Source organism: Nothoprocta perdicaria, unplaced genomic scaffold, assembly GCF_003342845.1.
Source record: "Nothoprocta perdicaria isolate Ctin4 unplaced genomic scaffold, notPer1 scaffold_66, whole genome shotgun sequence".
NCBI lineage: Eukaryota > Metazoa > Chordata > Aves > Tinamiformes > Tinamidae > Nothoprocta > Nothoprocta perdicaria.
Window position 1 is genome coordinate 3,721,290 of NW_020455932.1, and position 19,791 is coordinate 3,741,080.

At 50.1% G+C, this 19,791-nt stretch overlaps 1 protein-coding gene across 1 annotated transcript; it reads left to right on the top strand.

The window, feature by feature from the left end:
• Window positions 1-309: 309 nt before the first annotated feature.
• On the top strand, window positions 310-11,383 carry MKS1 (Meckel syndrome, type 1). Its single transcript, XM_026050193.1, has 15 exons — window positions 310-502; window positions 1,196-1,293; window positions 1,540-1,668; window positions 1,980-2,084; window positions 2,512-2,620; window positions 3,539-3,595; window positions 4,532-4,574; window positions 5,102-5,164; window positions 5,900-5,970; window positions 6,792-6,861; window positions 7,801-7,908; window positions 8,465-8,598; window positions 9,255-9,337; window positions 9,415-9,512; window positions 9,991-11,383. Exons 2-15 carry the CDS (start codon window positions 1,253-1,255, stop codon window positions 10,152-10,154), a joined length of 1,275 nt encoding a protein of 424 aa, XP_025905978.1. The 5' UTR covers window positions 310-502; window positions 1,196-1,252; the 3' UTR covers window positions 10,155-11,383.
• The last annotated feature ends 8,408 nt before the right edge of the window (window positions 11,384-19,791 follow it).

The window sequence follows — 19,791 nt, forward strand, 5'->3', positions numbered from 1 at the left end:
CCGGCCGCTGTCCCGCAGGTGCCCGGCGCCCCGCGGACGAGGAGGAGGAGGCCGTCGTGGCGTGGCAGGAGAAGCTCTTCAGCCAGGTGCGCGCGCGGACGGCCCCGCGGGCCGGGGGAGGGGGCTCTCCTGGCCGGCCGCCCCGCGGAGCCCCGTCCCCAGCCCGCTGCGCGTCCCCCGGGGGCTGCTGCGGGCTCCCCATCCCGSTGCGGTGGCAGGGCCCCACGGGACCCCTTGGCCGGTGTTCCTGAAGGATCTGCCTGCCTTTGGTGTCCTTGACAACCACAACTGGCGCTGACCCTGCACGGGAAGGGCAGCGCTCGCACTTCATCTGTGGTGCTCTCAGTTTGAGGTGGATCTCTACCAAAATGAGTCAGCCTGCCAGACTCCCCTGGACCGGCAGTACCACCAGGAGATCCAGAAGTTGGAGAAGGCTGGAGGTCGGAAGAACTACCGCATCTTCACGTACACTGATCATGACAGATTCACCAACCTGGAGGAGGTACCCGCTCTTGCAGAACCACAGAGTGGTTGAGGTTGGMAGGGACCTCTAGGGATCATCCAGTCCAACCCCYCTGCTCCAGCAGGGACACCCGGAGCACGGGGCACTCAGTTGCATCCAGGCAGGTTTTGAAGATCTCCAGAGAAGGAGACTCCACAACCTCCCTGGGCAGCCTGTGCCAGGGCTCTGTCACCTTCCAAAGGTGACAAAAAAGTGAAAAAAAAAAAGTTCTTCCTCACATGGAGATGGACCTGCCTGTGTTTCCATTTGTACCTGTTACCTCTTAGCTACACCTAGTTTCAGCAGTACTGTCTGCATCAAGGCCAGGCCTCTTTTAGGGCAAAGGGAATTTTTTGTCACTTAGGCCTGCAGAAGTGGGCCAGATCTTGTGAAAGCTGCTTTTGCAAGGCAGAAGTGGTCTGTTTACCTGGTGCTCCAGACCCAGGTGGCCCTGATCACTTGCAGAAAGGTGCACAGTGGTACCTGGAGGTACTTTTGTAGCTTTGTAGAGTTGTTCTCTAGGGGTCTTTCCAGATGGAGTTCAGCTCACAACAGTGGTCAATGAAATCTAGAATCTGGTAGCAGTTTGTCCCTGCATGTATATGTATAACTACCTCCCTCCAAGAGGGAGACTATTTGAGAATGATGTCCTGTTGTAGTTAGGCTGGTTCAAATCAGGTTTTTGTCTTCCAGCACTGCCAGAAAGTCACTGATGCAGATGATGAGGTGCCATCGTATCTGGCACAGAGGATGGCCACAGTGAGGAGGAGAAGACAAGACCGTAGGCCCATGTGAGTGCACACTGGGGCTCAGAGCTTGCTAATGCAGGTGTCTTCGTACTGAAGGAACATGGTGTTGGAAATTGGCAGCTTGAACTGCCTTCTGAGACCTTCCAGGAACTGGCTTCTGTGCCCAGAACTGGCACTGTGACTTTTCATCCTGCAGTTGTGTCCTTCATTGTTGTCTCTACCAGACAGCTTYGGTGTGTCGTGTCCGACTTCTGACYGATGTGTGTTATGCTGWCCTGTTGTTGACAGAGAAGGGAGTTCTCTGAAGTCGAAAGTCATCACCTGGGAGCCCTCGGAAGAATTCATAAAGAACAATCATGTGATTAACACTCCAGTTCAGACCATGTACATCATGGGGGACTTGGGTCCGTATGGGAAGTAAGTAAAATCTTGAACTGATTGTGTCTGCCAGATGGAAACTCATCTCCTGCACTAACTCAACTGCACTGCATCTTTCATAAGTAAAGAGAAGGAAATTCTTAGAACTTAGTAGTTCCAGATACTTTCTCCTATCGTGTTTGTGAGGCAATGAGCCTCTTCCCAAAGGCTTCTGCACTACTAGGGAAGCATGAGTGTGTTTGTTCCCTTCTGTGTCTTCATGTGCATTTACTAGTTCTGCTGTTGCGGAGCAAGAAAACATACGAGTTCTGTTTTGACTGTCTCTGTCTTTCTTGTCCTTCTTCCATTAGGCTTGGGCACAGGGAATATGAGCATGTGCTTTGCACTATCAAGGTGGACAGCAATGGTGTGATCACAGTGAAGCCTGACTTTACTGGCACAAAAGGAGCCTACCGGTGAGTGGGGTAGGGCTGGTACCACTAGCGAGGTTGAAACAGCCAGCCAGGATTGATCCCCTCGATCAACTTTCAGGGAGCAGACCAGCATTTAAGTTGAGGGATATTTTKTAGCTTTGTTCCAGGGACTTCTGGAACAGAAGAACACAATGGAAGAACCATTGTGTTCTTCTACTTATTGTCACTGGGCATGTGATCTGGGTTGTGGAGCCAGCACCTAAAGATACAGGTTATGTGTATGCAGGGCGTGAGCGACCCWTTTTGAGCCATTGATGCTGGCAGGCGCTTGGGAGGGAGGAGAGGTTCATTAGTGCCCTTGTGGTACTTCACAGGCTGGGGGCACGATGGCGGGGTCGATCACGTTGCTGCCCTGGCTTATTCTTTGCCTAACGTTAGAGTTTTGCCTGTGTGTTTTGGGTCTCTGCAGAATTGAGCTGGATGGAGAGAAGCGAGAGCTGTGGACGTACACCATTGAGAACGCGTCTGCCCAAGTGCAGCAGGAGGACGCGGAGCGGGAGCAGCGTGTCTTCAGAGATGTAAGGAGCAGCTTCCCTCGTTGACACTGTTCTCCTTGCTTGACAGAGGGAGTTCAGACCCTCGTGTAGACATAAACATTAGTGCTATAGACACCTAAAGTTAGGTAAGATGGATGTCACTGAAGGTGAGTCTCATTTGCCCAGCAATTTGAAAACTCCCAACTCATTCAATACTCTGCTGAAAAGTCCCGCTCCCTGAGTACTCTGCCTCATTCCTTGGTCTAGATTAAGCTCTTGTCCATTTGTCACCGTTGACCACTGACAGCATTTGGTGTTTCCAGCCTGATGCAAGAAAGCACCTAAATTTTTGTCTTTCTAGTGTCACCTGGTGATGGAATCCCTTTCGTTTTGAGTAGGGGGCCACCTCTTTGCTTCGTCTTCCTGTTGCTGCATGTGTAATTACAGAACGATTTCTTATTACCTTTAGTGTTCCAGGATAGTTGGATCTCGTTTTGTGCCATGACCTTTCTGAACTGTATTTTGCCTTTGGCAGTTTATGTAGGTTCTTAATCTCTTTCATTTTTGGATTTGTTCACTTCCTTTTTGCCTTTGAGGTCAGTGAAGAAATCACAGTGTAGCCACACTGATTTCCCATCCCTTCATATCAGTGGAGTAGTTTGTGCTTGTGGTTTTAGCACTGCGTTGTCTTAAGAGCTGCTGATTCTTTGGAGTTTCTTTTTTTTTTTTTTTTTCCCTAGATTGGCCTTTGATGAGGTCTTTTCAGAAGCTGAAGTATTATGAAGTGTTAGCAGTTTTGCATCACTAATTGTGATGCACACAAATTAATTTTTTAAATTCTTAAAAATTAAACAACTTTAAATTAGTTCTTAAAAGTGAAAAACTGTTAGCTTTGCCTGTCAACATCTGAATTTGGTTTTATTTTATGCCTTTTGTAATCTACTCTTTCTGTGTTTTCAGCTGTATAGTCGGCACAAAGAATATCTCAGCAGCCTTGTAGGCTCAGAATTTGAAATGGTGAGTACCATGGGCGCCCAGGGCCTATCTTTGGGAGACTAGAGACCTGCTTAGCACAGCTGCTGTTTGTGGCACCGTCTCCAAAGATTATCTCATTCTGGGGATGTGGTGGCAACTCTTACTGCATGACTTCTTACTGCATGTTGGTCRCAAAGGATCTGTGTGCCATGGGTTTGCAGCCTGTGGAGGTCCAATGCTCGTGTGTCAGACCTGCAGCAGAGGATATTGCACACTGCAGTCCCTGGGAGGGTGCATGCAGTRCCCGCAGGTCTTTGACTCTGTAATAGAGATGAATAACTGAGAGATGAATAACTGAGAAAGAAGGGAAGAAAGTTTGTGTTTTAGGAGAGTGGTTTTTGTTAACTTCTTGAATGCCAGACTTTGTATCGCTCCATTCAAGTAAATAGGCCTCCCATTTCTAAGCTAGAATTTACATATGCTTTCACTGCTCACTTGGCTATCCATAACGGAATCTTTCCTGCTCAAATCTTGTTCCCCGATGGGTGAAAGTTTTTCTACTCCTTGTATTTCAAAAGTGTGTTTCAGCTCTTCCTGTGCTTGGGTTTTTTTTTTTTTTTGGTCTAGTGCAGGAGCACTGCAGTGGAAAGGGAACTGTGATTTCTGCAAGTGACTTAAGATTGCGTCTTATCCATTCTGGAGTACTGTAAAAGACCTGATTTATAGATTAGTGAGCTCCGGCAGCCTGGCAATTTGGTCTCTCTAGGGAGACTCTATCCAGAGAGCCTGGTAACTTCTGGACATAATGGGGAGCTAATACAAGAAGTCAGAATTCCTCCTTCACTAGCAGGAAGCAAGTCAAAGGATGAAGCCTTGAAGCAGCTATGAAATATTCATGTAGCATCCTGTTGGGAGGGGATTGTTGAGCTTCTACCAGTCACTAAGTTCTTTATCTTCTTTATCTGCTTGTTCTTGTAGCCACTTCCTGGTGCACTGCGGCTGTTTGTGAATGGGGAAATAGGTGAGTCCTTATTATGAGCAGCCACTGTGGGGGCAAAAACTGGGTCTCCTGGGATGGTTAAAGCTGGAAAGGATTCCTGATTCACAAGCCGGTCCTAAGCAGATGATTCTCTCCCTAGCCTCCTGTTCTTCCTCCTCCTTCTCCTCTTTCTCATCCTGCCTTTTTTTTTTTTTTTTTTTTTTTGTGAATGAATCTCTTGTGCTGCATTAGCAGATTGGAGATTGCAAATGTGACAGCTGTTGTGAAAAAACAAGTCTGAAGAAGGGAGAACAGACTATAGATCTTTACATTATACACGTCATAGATCTGTKTGTTATAGATTATAACAAAACAAATGAACATGGGACTTCTGTAATGAGGGCAGGACTTATCCTGAGAAAGAATTTTCTCAGAGGATTGTGCTCTGTTGTGTGGAAGAACCTGCCTGTTCCTTAGACTCTTGGTGCTGCATCTCTCATGCTCTACAGTGAGTACTGGAGAAGTTCATGTGGAAGCAAGAGGCTGAATGGTCATTGTCTTGCTCTCAGTTTCAGCTCAAGGCTATGAGTATGACAACCTCTATGTTCATTTCTTTCTGGAGCTGCCTAAATGTGAGTATCACTGTTTCCAGCCATATCACATGAGCTAAAGATCTAAGCCATACAGAGAATTTCTGTTTAAAGTTGATAAAAATAAATGAAAGGGGCTGGGATATAACTGGAACTATAAGTACCCAATTTGGTGTGAACTAAACTGACACCTGGGAGGAAGTAGCATCTTCATCTCTTGTCTCTTCCAAATGGGACTGGGACATAAGGGACCATCGGTTTCTCAGCCAGCAGTGGTGGTGTCCAGCAACCTACTCACATTCCTCCCTAACCCTGTAGGGAAGAGCCTGCCTGTCCTCTCCGTCTCAGTGCTGCCTCTGTCTGCTTTCACTGCCAGTCATTATGTGCTTTTATTCTTTACTGTTGCTAAAATATCAAATCTTGGCTTAAGGTTCCCAGCATTAACATGCACATGCTGCCTCTTGTTTTGTCCCCCTGAATCTAGGCCTTCACTTCCCTTTTTGTCTGGCTATAGCACTGTTGTTTGAGGGACTATCGCTTTGCTACTCTGTATTTTTAGGTAAGATTCTTTTCTCTCAAGATGGAGATTGTGCTGTCATACACATCCCACGGAGTTCTGGAATGCAGTAATTGCAGCAAGAGGGTGGGATGCAGCTAGGGAAACTCAGCGTGGGTTGAACATCAGGGATTGCCATTCTCCTTTGAGCTGTTCTGCCCAATGARTCCTCTTTTATCCAGAGCATTCACCACTGGGTTCACGTTGTCCTTTTCTCCTAGGCTGGTCGAGCCCGGTGCTCCAGCAGCTCTCAGGAGTGACCCAGACCTGTGCCACCAAGAAAGTGGACAGGGTAAGGATACTTGCAAACCCGAGGAGCAAAACTTGAATAGGCAGACTCTGAGGCGGACCATGTAGTGTTACAGGCTGTGGGTTTATTCAGCAGAGGTTCTGTCTTGATAACTGCTCTCTAGAGCAAGCCATATTTGGAGTTCTCATTCTGCTTGTGCCTTTGACATTGACATTTCTCAGAGTGCYGCTGTATTTGAATACAATTTCAAAGCAGTTTCTGGAGCCTAACTTTTTAAACCCTTTTGTTTGATTGCCTTTGAAGCTTTGATTTTGGTTCTTGCAAATGCTCAGAGYTAATGAAGCATCATCCTGCCTTGTCTGGACCTGAAGTGCATCTAGTCTTTAAATTGATTTCTTGCAGTGAACCCTCTCTCCTGTCCAGAAGTTAGTTCAGTTGCTTTCTGCAGCTCCTCCCTTAAATCTAGATTTGAATTTTACCAGCCTTTTCGTGTCTTTGTAAGAGCTACCTTTGCTTATTAACAAAAGAAAAACCATTATCACACCATATTTCAGTAATCTTGTTGTTTGGGGTATTTTTCTGTGTTTCTGTAAAGATCCTAATTATTCGTTTGAAGTGTGCCACTCTTTTCCCGATTTTCATTAGTTTAAAAAGCCTCTTTCATCTGCATGGCACTGGGAATTGTGTGTAGGTCCCCCATGCAGCCACGTGCTGCGTTAGCGTGTTGTGATTGATCTCATCTAGGGCATCACTGCTTCTTCTCCCCTTTAGTTCTTTTCTCCCTGCTTTCTATGTATTTGTTGTAGTACTAATGATGGATTCTACCCTTGCCCAGGAATCTTATCTCTGTTCCTATTTTCCAGGATAATGTGGCATATTTCTGCTACCTCTTCACTTTGGAGATGTTCTTCAGCCAAGAAGATGAATCAGAAGGTGCGTTTCCTTGCTGGTCGGAAGGTGAAGCTCTGAAAGCTCCTGGTTGCAGTGTAGGTCGGCATCATGCCATGTGCACTGGTGTAAATAAAGGAAGATGTTGCATGTTCAGCACGTGGCCACCCTACTGCCATAAAAGCTTTGCACAAGTCGCAAATGTCCCCTGCCCAGCAGTGTGGCAGTATTTGCATGGAGCAGTGTGTTTCCCTGTTTGCAGGCCATGCTCAGTTTTATCCTGAGCTGAGTTTTATGTTTGTAATCGCGCTAAATGGCCTGTATAATCTGTATAGTTTGTATAGTTTATATATAGTCATCTTGAAACTCATGGCTCTATTTTAAGCTGAGCTTGCCTGCTGCCTTTTTCTATCTTGTCCTTATGTTGCTCTTTCTTTGTCACCAAGCCCATTGCTTTTTGAATTGTTGTCACTAGGAACAGCTTCACATCATGCCTTGCCACTTCAGTGTAGTGTATACATTGGATTAGAGTATACAGCAACACTAATGCACTTTCAGCCTAGAATAAATGTGTTATTACACCGTGGAGAGAAGAAATGCTCGAAAACTTGTAGGAGAACACAAGTTAGTAACACTCTAGTAACTGTGAAACAGGTATTTGTTAGTGATAGAAAAGCTCCCTTGCTTTGCATTGYGTTGTTCAAAAAAGATTGCTCTGTCTGCAAAAGGCCCATTGAGCAACCAGTTTGGACTTGTTCTYGGAGACTCATCAAAACAAAAAATTAATCCAAAATTTTTAGACTCTTACCAATATTTCCCTTTTCATCCTGAAGTCTGCCAGATCTTACAGGGAAAGATAATCACCCATATGTCTAGGTTTGTCATTCAAGAAGAAATACAGACAGGACTTCTTGCTAGTGCTTAGCAAACTTGGTCTCCATTTGCAGCTTTTACACAACTGTCATCTGCTCCCCTTCCTCGCAGACTCTTTCCCTCAGTGGCCCGTCCTTTATTTTGAGGTTCTATCCGTGGATTTTTGGCAGAGGTATCGTGTTGAAGGATACGGCTCTTTAGTGCTGCCCAGCTCTCCAGGTAAAATGTATTTGGAGGTGGGATGTTAAGTGGTTAGGGGAATGAAAAGGAATGAGAGTTGAGTGGTTCTCCTGGGGGAGCTCAGCTTGTCCCGGGCAGGCTTTTCCTGTGCATGCTGAAGGGAATAGTAAGCTCCCCATGAGGCATCAAAGAGGGATCKGGTGCATCCTGAACCATTTTGGTTGTTGAGGAGCATCGTGTGTTGGTCCAGTGGCTCTGCCTGAAAGTCTTGTGCTGTAAAGCCCTGGAGTGGTACGGCACATCCACCTCTTCAATGGTGGCAATCCTTCTCTGTCCAGCTTGGAATCTGAGGGTCACAGCAGGCATCCTGATGCAGTAAAATGCTCCTCATGAGCATGGGGAAGTTTCAGTGCCTCTGGCTGCCTGGGGTTGAGTTGCTGGGAAGACATATAGATGATATACCATGGAATGTTTCCATTTTCAGCCTGTCATGGCATGGATAAGTGCCACGGGATCCATCTACTGTGCTGTCCTCTGTTACTCTGAGTGAATTAACTTCCCACAGACACTAAACTGGCCTGTCATCCCTGATCAGGACTGCACACGTTGACCATCCCCACCTGGCGCCCTGTGGAGTTGGGGACAGTCTCGGAGCTGAGAAGATTTTTCATTGGTGGATCTCCTGAGTTGGAGGACTTAACCTACGTCAGGACACCCACAGCCTTCAAGGTGGGTTCAGCTGCAGGATGCTGCTTTTGTTGGGAAATGTTAGATTCTGCTCTCAAGTTCACACTTGTCAGCAGTTTTGACCAGATTCGAGCAAGGATGAGCTGATGGTCCCATTCCTGTGACAAAGGAGTGGATCCTGTGTGGCACTAATGAGCACGGACAGGGATGGGGACAAACTGCTGTAGAGCTCTCTGCCCTCTGGGGTGTCTGCAGTGCAGAGAAGTGAGTGCACAGCTACTGGAGCTTGCCTTGCCTTGCCCCTGCTTGTGCTGGCCCTCTCTGGAAAGCATCCCTCGGGTTAGCAGCTCTTGCTGGCTCTAGTCTTTGTGTGTGTTTGTAAGGAACCTGAGCAGTACTCAGCTTGGAGAATCTCACCGAAGCAAGAAGCTGACAGGAATGTTGGGCAGAGAAAAATTCCATGTGCTCAGGAAAGCTTCCGAGGTGCTTGCGGGTATAACAGAAAAGCTGATCTTAGTAGCAGTTTTGAGTGGGAATAAGCCCTGAAGCAACAGCTAAAACTTTTCTCCTGCCCTCAGTGTAGCCCAGAATTATCTCGGAGAGACTCGGTGCTCCCACATGTTGATACCCTTTGCAGCAGGTGAGGTAGGTGGTTGCTAGGGCTGAGCTGGTGGTTCTAACTCGGGCTTTCTGTGCAGGGAGAGCGTCTGAGCCGCCTTGGCTTTCGCACAAAGACCACAGGGAGCGTCACCTTCCGGCTTCACTGCCTGCAGCAGTCCAAGTAAGTGCTGCAGAGGGAGTGTGAGCTCCGTCTGCTCTGCTCTGCTGTGCCAGCCCTGACCTTGTACCTCTCTGCAGAGCTTTTCTGGAAACCAGCGCCCTGAGACAGCGCATGCAGAGTGTGCTGGACCGGCTTGGAGGCCTCAGTCAGCAGAGTTCTGTCTACAGCGTTTTGGGTAGGCCTGGGATCTGACTGGCACTGGGGCTCCCTTTTGCCTTTTGGCAGAGTGGGCAGGGGCTCTCAGGAGAGTCCATTGCTGGGGGGTGTAATCACCCCCTTTGAGCTTCTGGAGTGCCAGACTACCACAGCAGAGGTTTAATGTTCTGGTCTGAAATTGCTGGAGACTTCAGGAGGCATCAGCTGTCCACACGGGGAGGAGAAGTCCTCTGTGAGGGCAGCGCCTTGGCTGAGCTGCCCCCTTCGCCTGGCACGTGGCTCCGTCGCTCRTTCTGTTGCGCTCGGAGGAAGCGCAGTGCTAGAAGGAGATGAAAGAAAGCAGCAAGAAGCGGGTGCTTTGTTGGTGGGAGTTAGTTSTAGGAAGTGAGATGCCTGTTCTTGGCACGAGGATGTTCCTTGGACAGCCTCATGCCCGCCCTTCCCTGAGGCTGCCTTGGTTCCCTGCGTGCTGATGCCCTGTGCCTTGCCTCCTGCAGAGGCCTTCCAGAGAGCGCGGCGCCGGATGCAGGAGGCGCGCGGGAGCCTGTCCCAGGACCTCATGGGCACCGCGGCCGCCGCTTGGCACCAGCGCCGGGAACCGGGACCGCCCCCTCGGCTGCCTCCAGCCTGTGAGCGCCCAGCGTCTTCTCCCTGCTCGTGAAGGGCGAGAGGAGGCACGGGGCTCTGCCTGGAGGATTTCCAGCCCTTCCTTTGCTGCTTCCCTAGGAGTCTGCAACACATCTCCAGTATCTTTGCGTTTCCATGGATTTGCGTCTCCATCATTTCAAGGCATTTTGTTGCCATTCCATAATGGCACAGATCATTGTTGACACTTCTGTTGGACAAACTAAAGCACCAAAATTGCACCTCTGAACCTAACACCTTTTCAAATATTGAATAGCAAATTATTATAAAAGTCTCAAGTCTACACTGACTTGGAAAATTTGCTTTTCTTCTTAAAGAAGAGAGTGATTTTGAAGGTCAAGAGATGAATGCTGTTTACAGCTTAATGGAATGAGTTGATAACTGAGAATGGTTATCAGCATGGTTAGATAACTGAGAATGGTTATCAGGTGCAGCTCAGTCATCAGTAAAATCAATCTGTCCACCTTTTCCTTAAGACTGACTCATTTCTAGAGAACTCTTTGTCACTCTGTAATGTATGAAATGAAAACAAAGGAATGATACACAGCCTAATTCACARCTTGGGAAAACAGTTAAATTCTGTATTCCCCTGTATGTTCCCGTGAAGCTCCTGGGTTCTTGCATCTCTGCAGTTATCAGTAGAAGGAACCTTTGTTTGAGGATGCCACTGAAGAACACACATTCCCCTCACATTATAGCAGAACTTCACCTGTGTGATTTGCAAAGAGCCAAAGCAGATTGTAACATTTGCACAGCAACTGAACTTTGAGCTATCTCTGTTCATTGTTCCATTTCTGATTGCAGTAGGCTGTGTTGCTTCCTGGGGAAGTGTTTGTCTAGTTTGGCTCTGTTTCTTCTCCTGTTCTTTTCTCAGTCTCCTTTTTTTCCCCTGTTTTTGTTCCTCTCAAGTTCAGAGGTGTGAGGGTAGCTGCAGACTGGCAGCGCTGCACTGATTTGTACATGAGTCATGTTTTCATGTGTTCTTCTCCACCCCCAGCATAAGGGGTAGGAAGGAAAACCTCTGGCTGAGATCATGCAGACCTGAATATGTCCGTAAAATTAGAACTCAAGGGCAGAATCTGAAGCGGGGGTTGTTCTCCCTTCCCCTACACTTTTCCTCTTTGCTAGGAGTGTGAGAAGGAGGGTTGCAGCCATGTTAAACATCCCGCTCCCCCCTGGTTTGTTGTTGGCTCAGCCCCTTCTTGCCATTTGGATCTTGTCCGAGCCTTCGCTGGAAGACCTGGACTCCTGGTTTTGTCCCTCCTTGAGATGTTTTGTAATTCCTAGATCATTAGGGCAGCTTGAATGTACCTGGCAACTAATTAAAGGGGATTTTTGCTCACCTGTCTCTACCTCCACCTCCTTTTTGATGGAAGAAGCTGCCAGCATGTGTGCGTGTGGCCGGTGAAGCAGAGTGCGGTATCCCTGCGCTTGAGCTGGATGATGCTCCCTGTGCCCGACTCAGGTCTTCGCTGATGCTTTGTGACGTGACGTGACTGTCTTGGGCATTATGGCTGCAGAGACGAGAACACGGTGCTGAAATAAGAGCGCTGAGGCTTGCCTGGGTGGGGGGTCTTTAATGAGGCCATTGCGTTTCACAGACACTGACTCTCTCAGGTGTTCAATATGTAGCTGAATCAGTATGAAACGGTGTGTTTTTTATATTGTATTTGGCCTTTATATTATATTTGGCTTTGGAATTTATGTTTTTTTTTTATATATCATAATTTGTGTCCTAGCTGCTGAATATTACATAATAATACAGCATTTCCTTCAGGATGTTTCAGTCGTGTTGGGCACTAGCAGCTGAATGTCATGTCTCCAAAGCGCTTTTCAGGATTGAATTATGAGGAGAGAGAATATTCTTTTAGTCAATAAAGTAACAAAATACCTATTTCCTTAAGATGGTTCTGTGGAGAACAGGCGCTAATAGAGAGTGGATTCAGACTCGCCATTTGTGGTCATTGTCCAGGGCACTTATGTGGCAGAATCTGTGGGCTGTCTCTTAAGGTTACCCTGAGATGTGATAGGGTTTGCTCGCTGACGCTGCTTTTGCTAGTTAAAACTCTGATTATTATTGGGTTTAAATCTTACAGAAAGTCATAAGKTTATTGAAAGAAAACTCAGGAAGGGGGATTTAAAAATAAAAATAATTAAAAAGTATATAATCAAAGAAGTGCKCTTCCAAAGCAAGACCTTGTTAGCAATTTTTCTCCTTCATACTCGCAGCCTCCTTGGCTTGACAGAACAAAGTGTCTAATGCTTGTGAAAGATGTCTTGGGGGAAACTCTCAGCAAATGTTCTTTGCATATGCCCTTTTAACTAACTGATTTCCATACGCAGGCAGATATATGGAAATGTCACTAATCTTTTCATGCGGACTGGCATTTGGTGCAGGGCCTGTGCCCTTGCCAGGAGGCCTGGCCAGTTGGATTGGAGGTTGCGCATGAGCCTTCCTGCTCACAGATTAAGTACGAGCCATTAGGCAGGAACAGACAGAAGGGAAGCGAGTGATCTTCGTGGAGACTTGGAGACATGCAAGGATTTTCCCAGTGGATGCGTGTCCCTAGGGAATATGCTGGAGGGCTATGATGCCTGTGCAGTAAAACTCACCAGGAGAAGGGACAGGTAGGAGAGGGACAGGAGCTGTGAGTGCACAAAGGCTTGGGGCAGCAGTGGCACTGGGCTTGCAGGAGCTGGATCCGTTCCCATGGGAAGGCGCACCTGCAGCTGGTGCTGGGCTTGGAGATGCTGCGAGCTGCCAATGGATGGGAGCTGGGTGGGCTGAAGGAGCCTCCAGCAGACCCAGGCCCTGCAGGGCACCTGAGCGGCTCTGGCCGTGCCAGTCCCTCTGTCCCCAGCACTCTGAGGTCTCTCCACTGCAGCTGCAGCAACACGATGGCTTCTCTTGGGCGGCCTCTGCTCCTTCCTTCAGGGCAGGCAGCTGGGGCATTTTGTGAGCTCCAGCTGGACTTGCMCACAGGCAGCCCTCGGAGGTGGCTGCCACTGCCTTGCTAGTGACGTGCTCTGCGTGGCTGCAGCCACCAGTTGCAGGTCCCAAGGACCTTCCAGGCTTCCCATTAAACTATGCAAGCAAAGGGTAATTGCAGAAATGTTGGCTTGGTGGGAGAAAAGGCTACAGGCGCTTGGCAGTGCTTGAATGATGCCAAACAGCAGCCATTAGCAATTCCAGAGTAGATGCAGCAGAGATGGAAAACCAAGAAATTAGTCATATGTGTGAGTGTGGGGACTGCATGGCTTTGTTCAGAGAAGTCACGTTTCTGTTCAGAGATGTCACATTTCTGTTTCCTGAGAGGGAGACCCTGGGAATGGATTTCGCTGTCAGCTGAGGAAGACTCAGGCTGTGACAACTTCAAACAGGAGCATTTTGTTTTGGGCATGTCCCACCTCAGATTCCTTGGTAAGTAAAACAGAAAAAAAAAAAGAGGTTAGGACCCTCTTTCTGGGCAATACCTTAATCCCGGTGGATGCTCTGCACTGCTTTTCCCTGAGGAAAAGCCCCGCGCTGCTACTCGCAGCTCTTTGGTGTCGGTTTGTGTGACCTGGAGCTRGGAGGTTTGGGGAGCAGCAGCCGTGGTGGGCACGCACGTCCTGCAGAGCTTTGTCTTGGCATGACACAGGGCGTAGGGAAGGAGGAAGGCTCTCCAGCTACACTCCGGTGCTTATGTGGTTGCTATTAAAAGTCACTRTTAAAATTGTAAGCGTGAGCTGCAATACCAGCTGAAAGCTCTCTGAAGATCTTTGTGCTGGCAGGGAGGTGAAGGAACCGGCTGCTTTGCCTTCACCCCAAGCTGCCTTTCCATTCATTGTGATAAGATGCAGCCTGTGTTCTCTAAAGCTAATGTCAATGTTTCAGTGCAAATCAGAGTGTAACTGATCTCAGCAAAGACACATTTCATTACATAACTGGAAAAAAAGTGTCTGTATACCCTTTTCAGTGGAGCTATTGCTTTTATTTATTTATTTATTTACTGATTGATTTAGGTAATATATCTCATTAATTTGAGTTTGAACAGGTTCCTGCTTTGGTCCAAGCAGGTTTCTCGATGAATTCTAGTGCTGTGCTCTCCTTTCTCACTCATCTGTTAAGATTCTACTCTAAAGTAATGAAGAAAATCAGTAAGCATTGRAATAACAGACTATAATATATTCACACTTTCTTATATATTTAAAAATCATCTTTCAAAACAGTTGTGAGGAGATTCTGCAACAGGAGAATGTGCTCTTTTCCCTGATGTATGCAAAGCTGTGTTGTTCCATGTTTTCCAGGTTTGTGCAAATGAGAGAATCAGCCTTTTGGGAAGATGGGAAAGATTCATTTCCAGTTCCTACCCCTGTCCTTAGAACGCTGAAAAAGTCAAATCGGACCTCAATATCTAGTCCATTCATTTGCTTCACTTTAACTTAATTGAAGCCCAACAGATGTTTGATCATCATGTTTTTTTAAATGGTGGTGGAGATTGCAGATCTTTCTCTCCAGGTATTTCTTTTCCCGTGGCACATTCGCTTTGTACCGAGCAATTGGCCGTGGCAGCTTGTGCATTAGCTGAGCAAGACTGTAGTCATGCTGCTGTTGGAGGTGTGAGGAGGAGGAGGGAACATGCAATTCCTRTCAGGTAGTTATTGTTTCTCTGGGGGATTCCAGCCCCTGTTTGTCAGAGTGCCTGTAGTATTTTGTGCTCTGCTGTTAATCTCCTTGTGAGCATCATGATGGCTTTGAGGAAGGCATCGYGAATCTGGGAGATCAGGCAAGCTGCCATCCTAAGCGAGCGGGTTTCACTTTTCCTGTTGCTGCTGGAAGCACACAGAGCAGAGGACCTGTTGCCAGATTCTTGTGCTTTGCTTGCAATGTCCAATGTTTTCACAGAGCCACAGAACGGTTGAGGTTGCAAGCGGCCTCTGGAGATCATCTGCTCAAGCAGGGTCACCTAGAGCACATTATCCAGGACCCCATCCAGGTCCCAGATTTGAATATCTCYAAGGTGGGAGACTCCACAGCCTCTCTCATTTTCCACCTCAGCTGTGCTTGTAAGAGGTGGATTCCTCTCCTGAGATTCCTCTTTGGTCACCTTTTGTTCTCCATCCTTTACCCACTTCTGGCTTGTTTGGACTTTTTTTTCTCTCCGTGCATGCCACAAGTAAGTTTAGATCTGTGTCTTGTTTATACTTTTCTGTGCTCCCCTTTTGGACGGGACTTCTCTGCGCTCGTGTYCCAATGGGTAGTGTTGAACCAGGAGTCCTCTAGCCAGAAAAGAGGATGGCAAAACATCTGTCCGTCACTTGAGCACAAGAGAAAGCTAGTGCAAGACAGCCTTAGCTTTTCCAAATGAGGGTTTAATGACCGTTGGCCTGCAGACAAGCACTAAGAGCAGCAGCCGCTCGCCGCACGGCGCCGGGAGCCYGCGCTTGCGGGCAGGTCCGCTTGCAGCTCCTGCGATGCCGCTGCTCGTGCTCTGCCCAGCATCCCGGCGCTGCTCCTCAGAGGCTCCTTGTGCAGGGAGGGCGTGGGCCGTGAGCCTAGGCAGGTTGCCTGTTTTGACTATCTTGGGYCCACTTTGCTTCAGATGCCGTTTCTCCCCTGGCACAAGATTGACCGGTGTTCCTGGCACTGCGCAGCTCCCTCTGGCTCCCTCAGCACTGCGGCACTCGGTGGTTCCAGTCTTTCTACCCTCCCCGAACAGCTTTCCAATATATTCCTCGATATATTATTTTTGGCAGCCACTCCAGGATCTGTCCAGGGCCTYGGAAGGGAATAGTTGCCCCTGCCTGGCAATGGGAGCTGCAGAGCGAATTGCTTCACTTGCTTTCTCAGTCTCAGCCAAGCCGTGGGTCTGGCTGTTGCATGAACCCTGGCTGATCTCTTGAGTTCAGCGATGCCTGCAATGTCAAGCGCTGTCCTCATTGTCAGATATACTCAGGGCCAAGCACTTCCTTTTCTTCACATTTCTAGGTATTTTGGCAATAATTACTTCTTGCACCATCCTGTGGTCTATGTCTGAGCTCTTCAATACACTTTGCAGTCATAATCCAATCTCTGTATGGATGCAAACCTTCTGATGCAGCAAGATCAATCTCTGATCAGTCACGTATTTCACTAACCATGCTCCTGCAAGCTCAGCTCAAAATACCTTGGTAACTTTTCACATCTAAGTGGAGTGGATTTCTCCTCATGTTTCTGTACTGCATTTTCATAGTTGCTGTCAGCTGCTTAATTAACCTCAAAGCACTTAAATTCACCAAGTCCTGCGGAAGCAGGCACTGTTAAAATGAAGGTTTATGGTTATTCCTTTTGCGTGGTCTCTATTGCTTGCAGCAAGAATGAAGTTCAGTTTGAACTTCTCCCAGTTAGTCTCCACGGCTTGGGGAGCCCATGTTCTCTGTAGCAGAGTGACTTCAGAGTTCTGGAGTGAGCAGTTGGAGCCACTGTCCTAGTTCCAGCTCTCGTTTGACCACAAAACATGAGCTCTTGCAGCCTTCCTTAAGGCTGTGTCTGGGAGCGAGCTCCAAAGGTGCTGCTGCACGTGGAGGCACATGGTGCTGAGGAAAGGGTGCGGGGATAGGGGCTGGCTAGGAGGAAGGGGGGACTTTCATTTGTTACGGGGAAGAGCAGCTGTTGGGACTGAACATGTGGAAGTGACTTGTTTGAGGGGAAGCAGGGCAGCCCACCGTGGCARGGGGTGAAACCATCACTGATGCTGGAGCTGTTTGCAGGGACCAGGCCTTTCACAGACTCGTTAAGGTTGGAAGGGACCTTTCACGCCCCCAGTGTGTTGACGCAGGGTGAAGCAAGACCCTGCCCTAACAGCTGGAGGTAAGTGCAGTACCTGCAGGGCAGGAGGGAGGGAGCAGATTGTCCCCYGCTGCGCGCAGAAGCCCAGAGGTGTCCTCGCTTGCACAATGTCCTGCAGTGAATCTGTGGCAGAACAAAGGAGAAACCTCCTGGGACCTGATCAAGGGTATCAGAGGGAAAGCCGCTAAGAGACATCTCCTGATGGGTCTGCTCACAGGGACCCCCTCGGGCTGGAGGCAGCCCGGTACGACAGGAGAAAAATAAGAGGAGCCTGAGTCACAGAGGGAGAAGCTACTGCAAGTACCAGGGAGAGGAGGTCKTGAGAGGGACCGTGTTAACAGAGACTGAACTTGAACCGTGCACTTGAGGGCTCCCACAGCAGCTCAAGGTCGGCTGCTGAACATCCAGRAAGAAGGTAAGTGAGTATTTCCAAAGAGGGGAGAGTGCAGACGTCAGGGCCTCACATGGAGGGAGAGGAAATGCTGCATTCTCCGGCACACAAAGCACTGCTGTTTTGACTCATCCTAGTGCCTGATGAACTCTTGTGTAGTGGGAAAAAAAAATCTGTAATAATTACATGTCTCAAAGTAAAATTTATTGTTAACCCCAGCACTTAAAACATCACCATGTGGCTGCCTGGCTCTTTGCACTCCCAACTGGAGGATGTCTACAAGTGTCCTTTGGTTTCAGAGCTCTTGMAAAGCCCTTGGCTGGTTGGTCACCCTGACAGTCTCCTGTCCCTGTGAATGAAGAACAGATTTTAGAGCTGAGATGTGGGTGAGATGGTAGCAAGTGCTTCAGATCCTCTGGGAGGAAAACCAGTCCTTTCTCCTTCAGGAAGCCCTTGACCAAGACTGTTCGAGCTCCCAGCAAAAGCYTGGGCGGCAGCACCAAGGCCACCCTGGTGCTGTCGCAGAGCGATGAGGCAAACAAGTGGAGCTGTCGAAAGGAAGGATCTTCTGGAGGCACCAGGCTTGGGGAGGAGRTGAGAAGGCATGAGCCGCGTGTCACTGCGGGCACGGCTCCCCACGCTGGGCACAGTGCTGGCAGTGGGAATCACAGAACCACAGAGTGGTTGAGGTTGGAAGGGACCTCTAGAGATCATCCAGTCCAACCCCCTGCTCCAGCAGGGACACCCGGAGCACGGGGCACAGGATGGAATCCAGGTGGGTTTTGAAGATCTCCGGAGAAGGAGACTCCACAAYCTCCCTGGGCAGCCTGTGCCAGGGCTCGGGCACCCTCACAGTCAAGACGTTCTTCCTCACACGGAGATGGAAGTGCCTGGGTTTCAACTTACACCCATGAATCCCACRGGTGGCTGCGAAAGGCGCTGGGCGCAGTGCTGAGGCACTCGCACCAGGTCTGTTTTCAGCGGGATGTTTTCTGAGTCGGAGCCCAGGTGGGCGCCAAGCTCTGCCCTCGGGTCAGACTTGCCGCTCGTGTGTAGTTGATGAACGGACGACAGGCTTGGTGCCCACTGCCRCGATGCGGCCTGCGCCGGCGCGAGGCTGGCGGCGCCCGCGGCAGCTTGGGACTGAATTAGCACTGCTCTTCGGAGCGAGCCCTGGCACCGAGACGCCTCCGGGCACGGCCGCGCCGGACATGGAGAGAAGACAAAAGAGCCCCCAGAGGAGGCTCYGCAAGGAGGCTGCGGGAGGGCGCGTGGGGGGATGATGGAGGGGCTGATTTCTCTCCAGGAATGAGTAACGCTTGTTATTCAAATAAATGAAGCCACGTTTGTGCAAAAGGGAAACKGCCCCCACCTTCTCCATCAGCTGTGCAGCCTCCGTCAGCCCCTGGAGCAGAGCCCCTGCCCTTGCTAGGCCTTTGTGGGGCCCTGCAGACYCCCAGCAAAGAAGCAGGGTGCAGCAGGAGGGCCTGGCGCACGSCAGGGTGAGCCCGGAGAGCAGGCCCTGCCGTCGCCCGTGCTTGGAGGGGTGCCAGGAACACAGGGGTCACCTGGGCCCGCGGGCGGGCTGTTCATGGCACRGAGGCTGCCAGGAGAGGGATCCACCGCGCTGCCAGGTGCCTGAAGCAATAATGGCCCTTCCTCCAGCACCAGTCCCTGCCCAGCGCAGCTGGGCTCTGTGAGCCGGAGCGCAGCCCCGCTGCAGAGCTGAACAGGCAACCAAGGCCTCGGAGTGCTGAGCCTCAGCGCTGGCGCCCGCTCCCGGCAGACGCAGCCCCGCGCGGGCAGCGCAGGGCGGCCGGGCGCTCCCCGGGCTGCTGCGCACACCTTGGCCCCTGTCTTTGCCACAGCCAGGGGCAAAAGCTGAAGGAGCAGCTGCGTTTCTGGGGCAGCAGTGAGCAAAGCTGGCGCAGCGGAGGTGCCGCCTCGGCCCAGGCATCTTGCAGCCCCCATTCCCACCGCGGGGGCCGGAGCTCATGGAGCTCACGGCGGCTCCACATCCGCAGGCGACGATGGCTGCTCTCTCCTCTGGCTGCACTGCAGCCCCTGGCCTGGGGCAGCGCAGCCGCCCSTTCCTCCTGTCCGGAGTGCGAGGGAGGTGGCGCCGTCCCCCAATGACCGCACTGCGAATGAACAAGGGGCTCGAGCCCCTCTGCTCCAGCAGCCGGGACGCACGGGCCGGTGGCCGTGGGGACGGGGGCTCCGGCCGGGCTCCCCTCGCTGCCAGCGCGGCTGCCACGATGCTGCAGGAGGCGGGTGCCACCAGCCCCCGGCCCCGCCACGACGTGGTCCCCACCGAAGCCCGGCCACGGGCTGCCCGCCCTGACCACAAGGTCACCACGGCGGCCCCGCCACCGCCGATGGCTGCCACGGCCCGGCGGCCGCCACGGCCCGGCTGCCACTGCAGCCTGCGCCGCCGGCCCGGCCACAGCC

Bases quoted from the DNA above. Each gene is read 5' to 3' on its own strand.
- MKS1 (XM_026050193.1), top strand. From the start codon at position 1,253: ATGGCCACAGTGAGGAGGAGAAGACAAGACCGTAGGCCCAT. The intron at 1,294-1,539 runs GTGAGTGCACAC...TGTTGTTGACAG, and splicing joins AGACAAGACCGTAGGCCCAT to AGAAGGGAGTTCTCTGAAGT. The intron at 1,669-1,979 runs GTAAGTAAAATC...TTCTTCCATTAG, and splicing joins GACTTGGGTCCGTATGGGAA to GCTTGGGCACAGGGAATATG.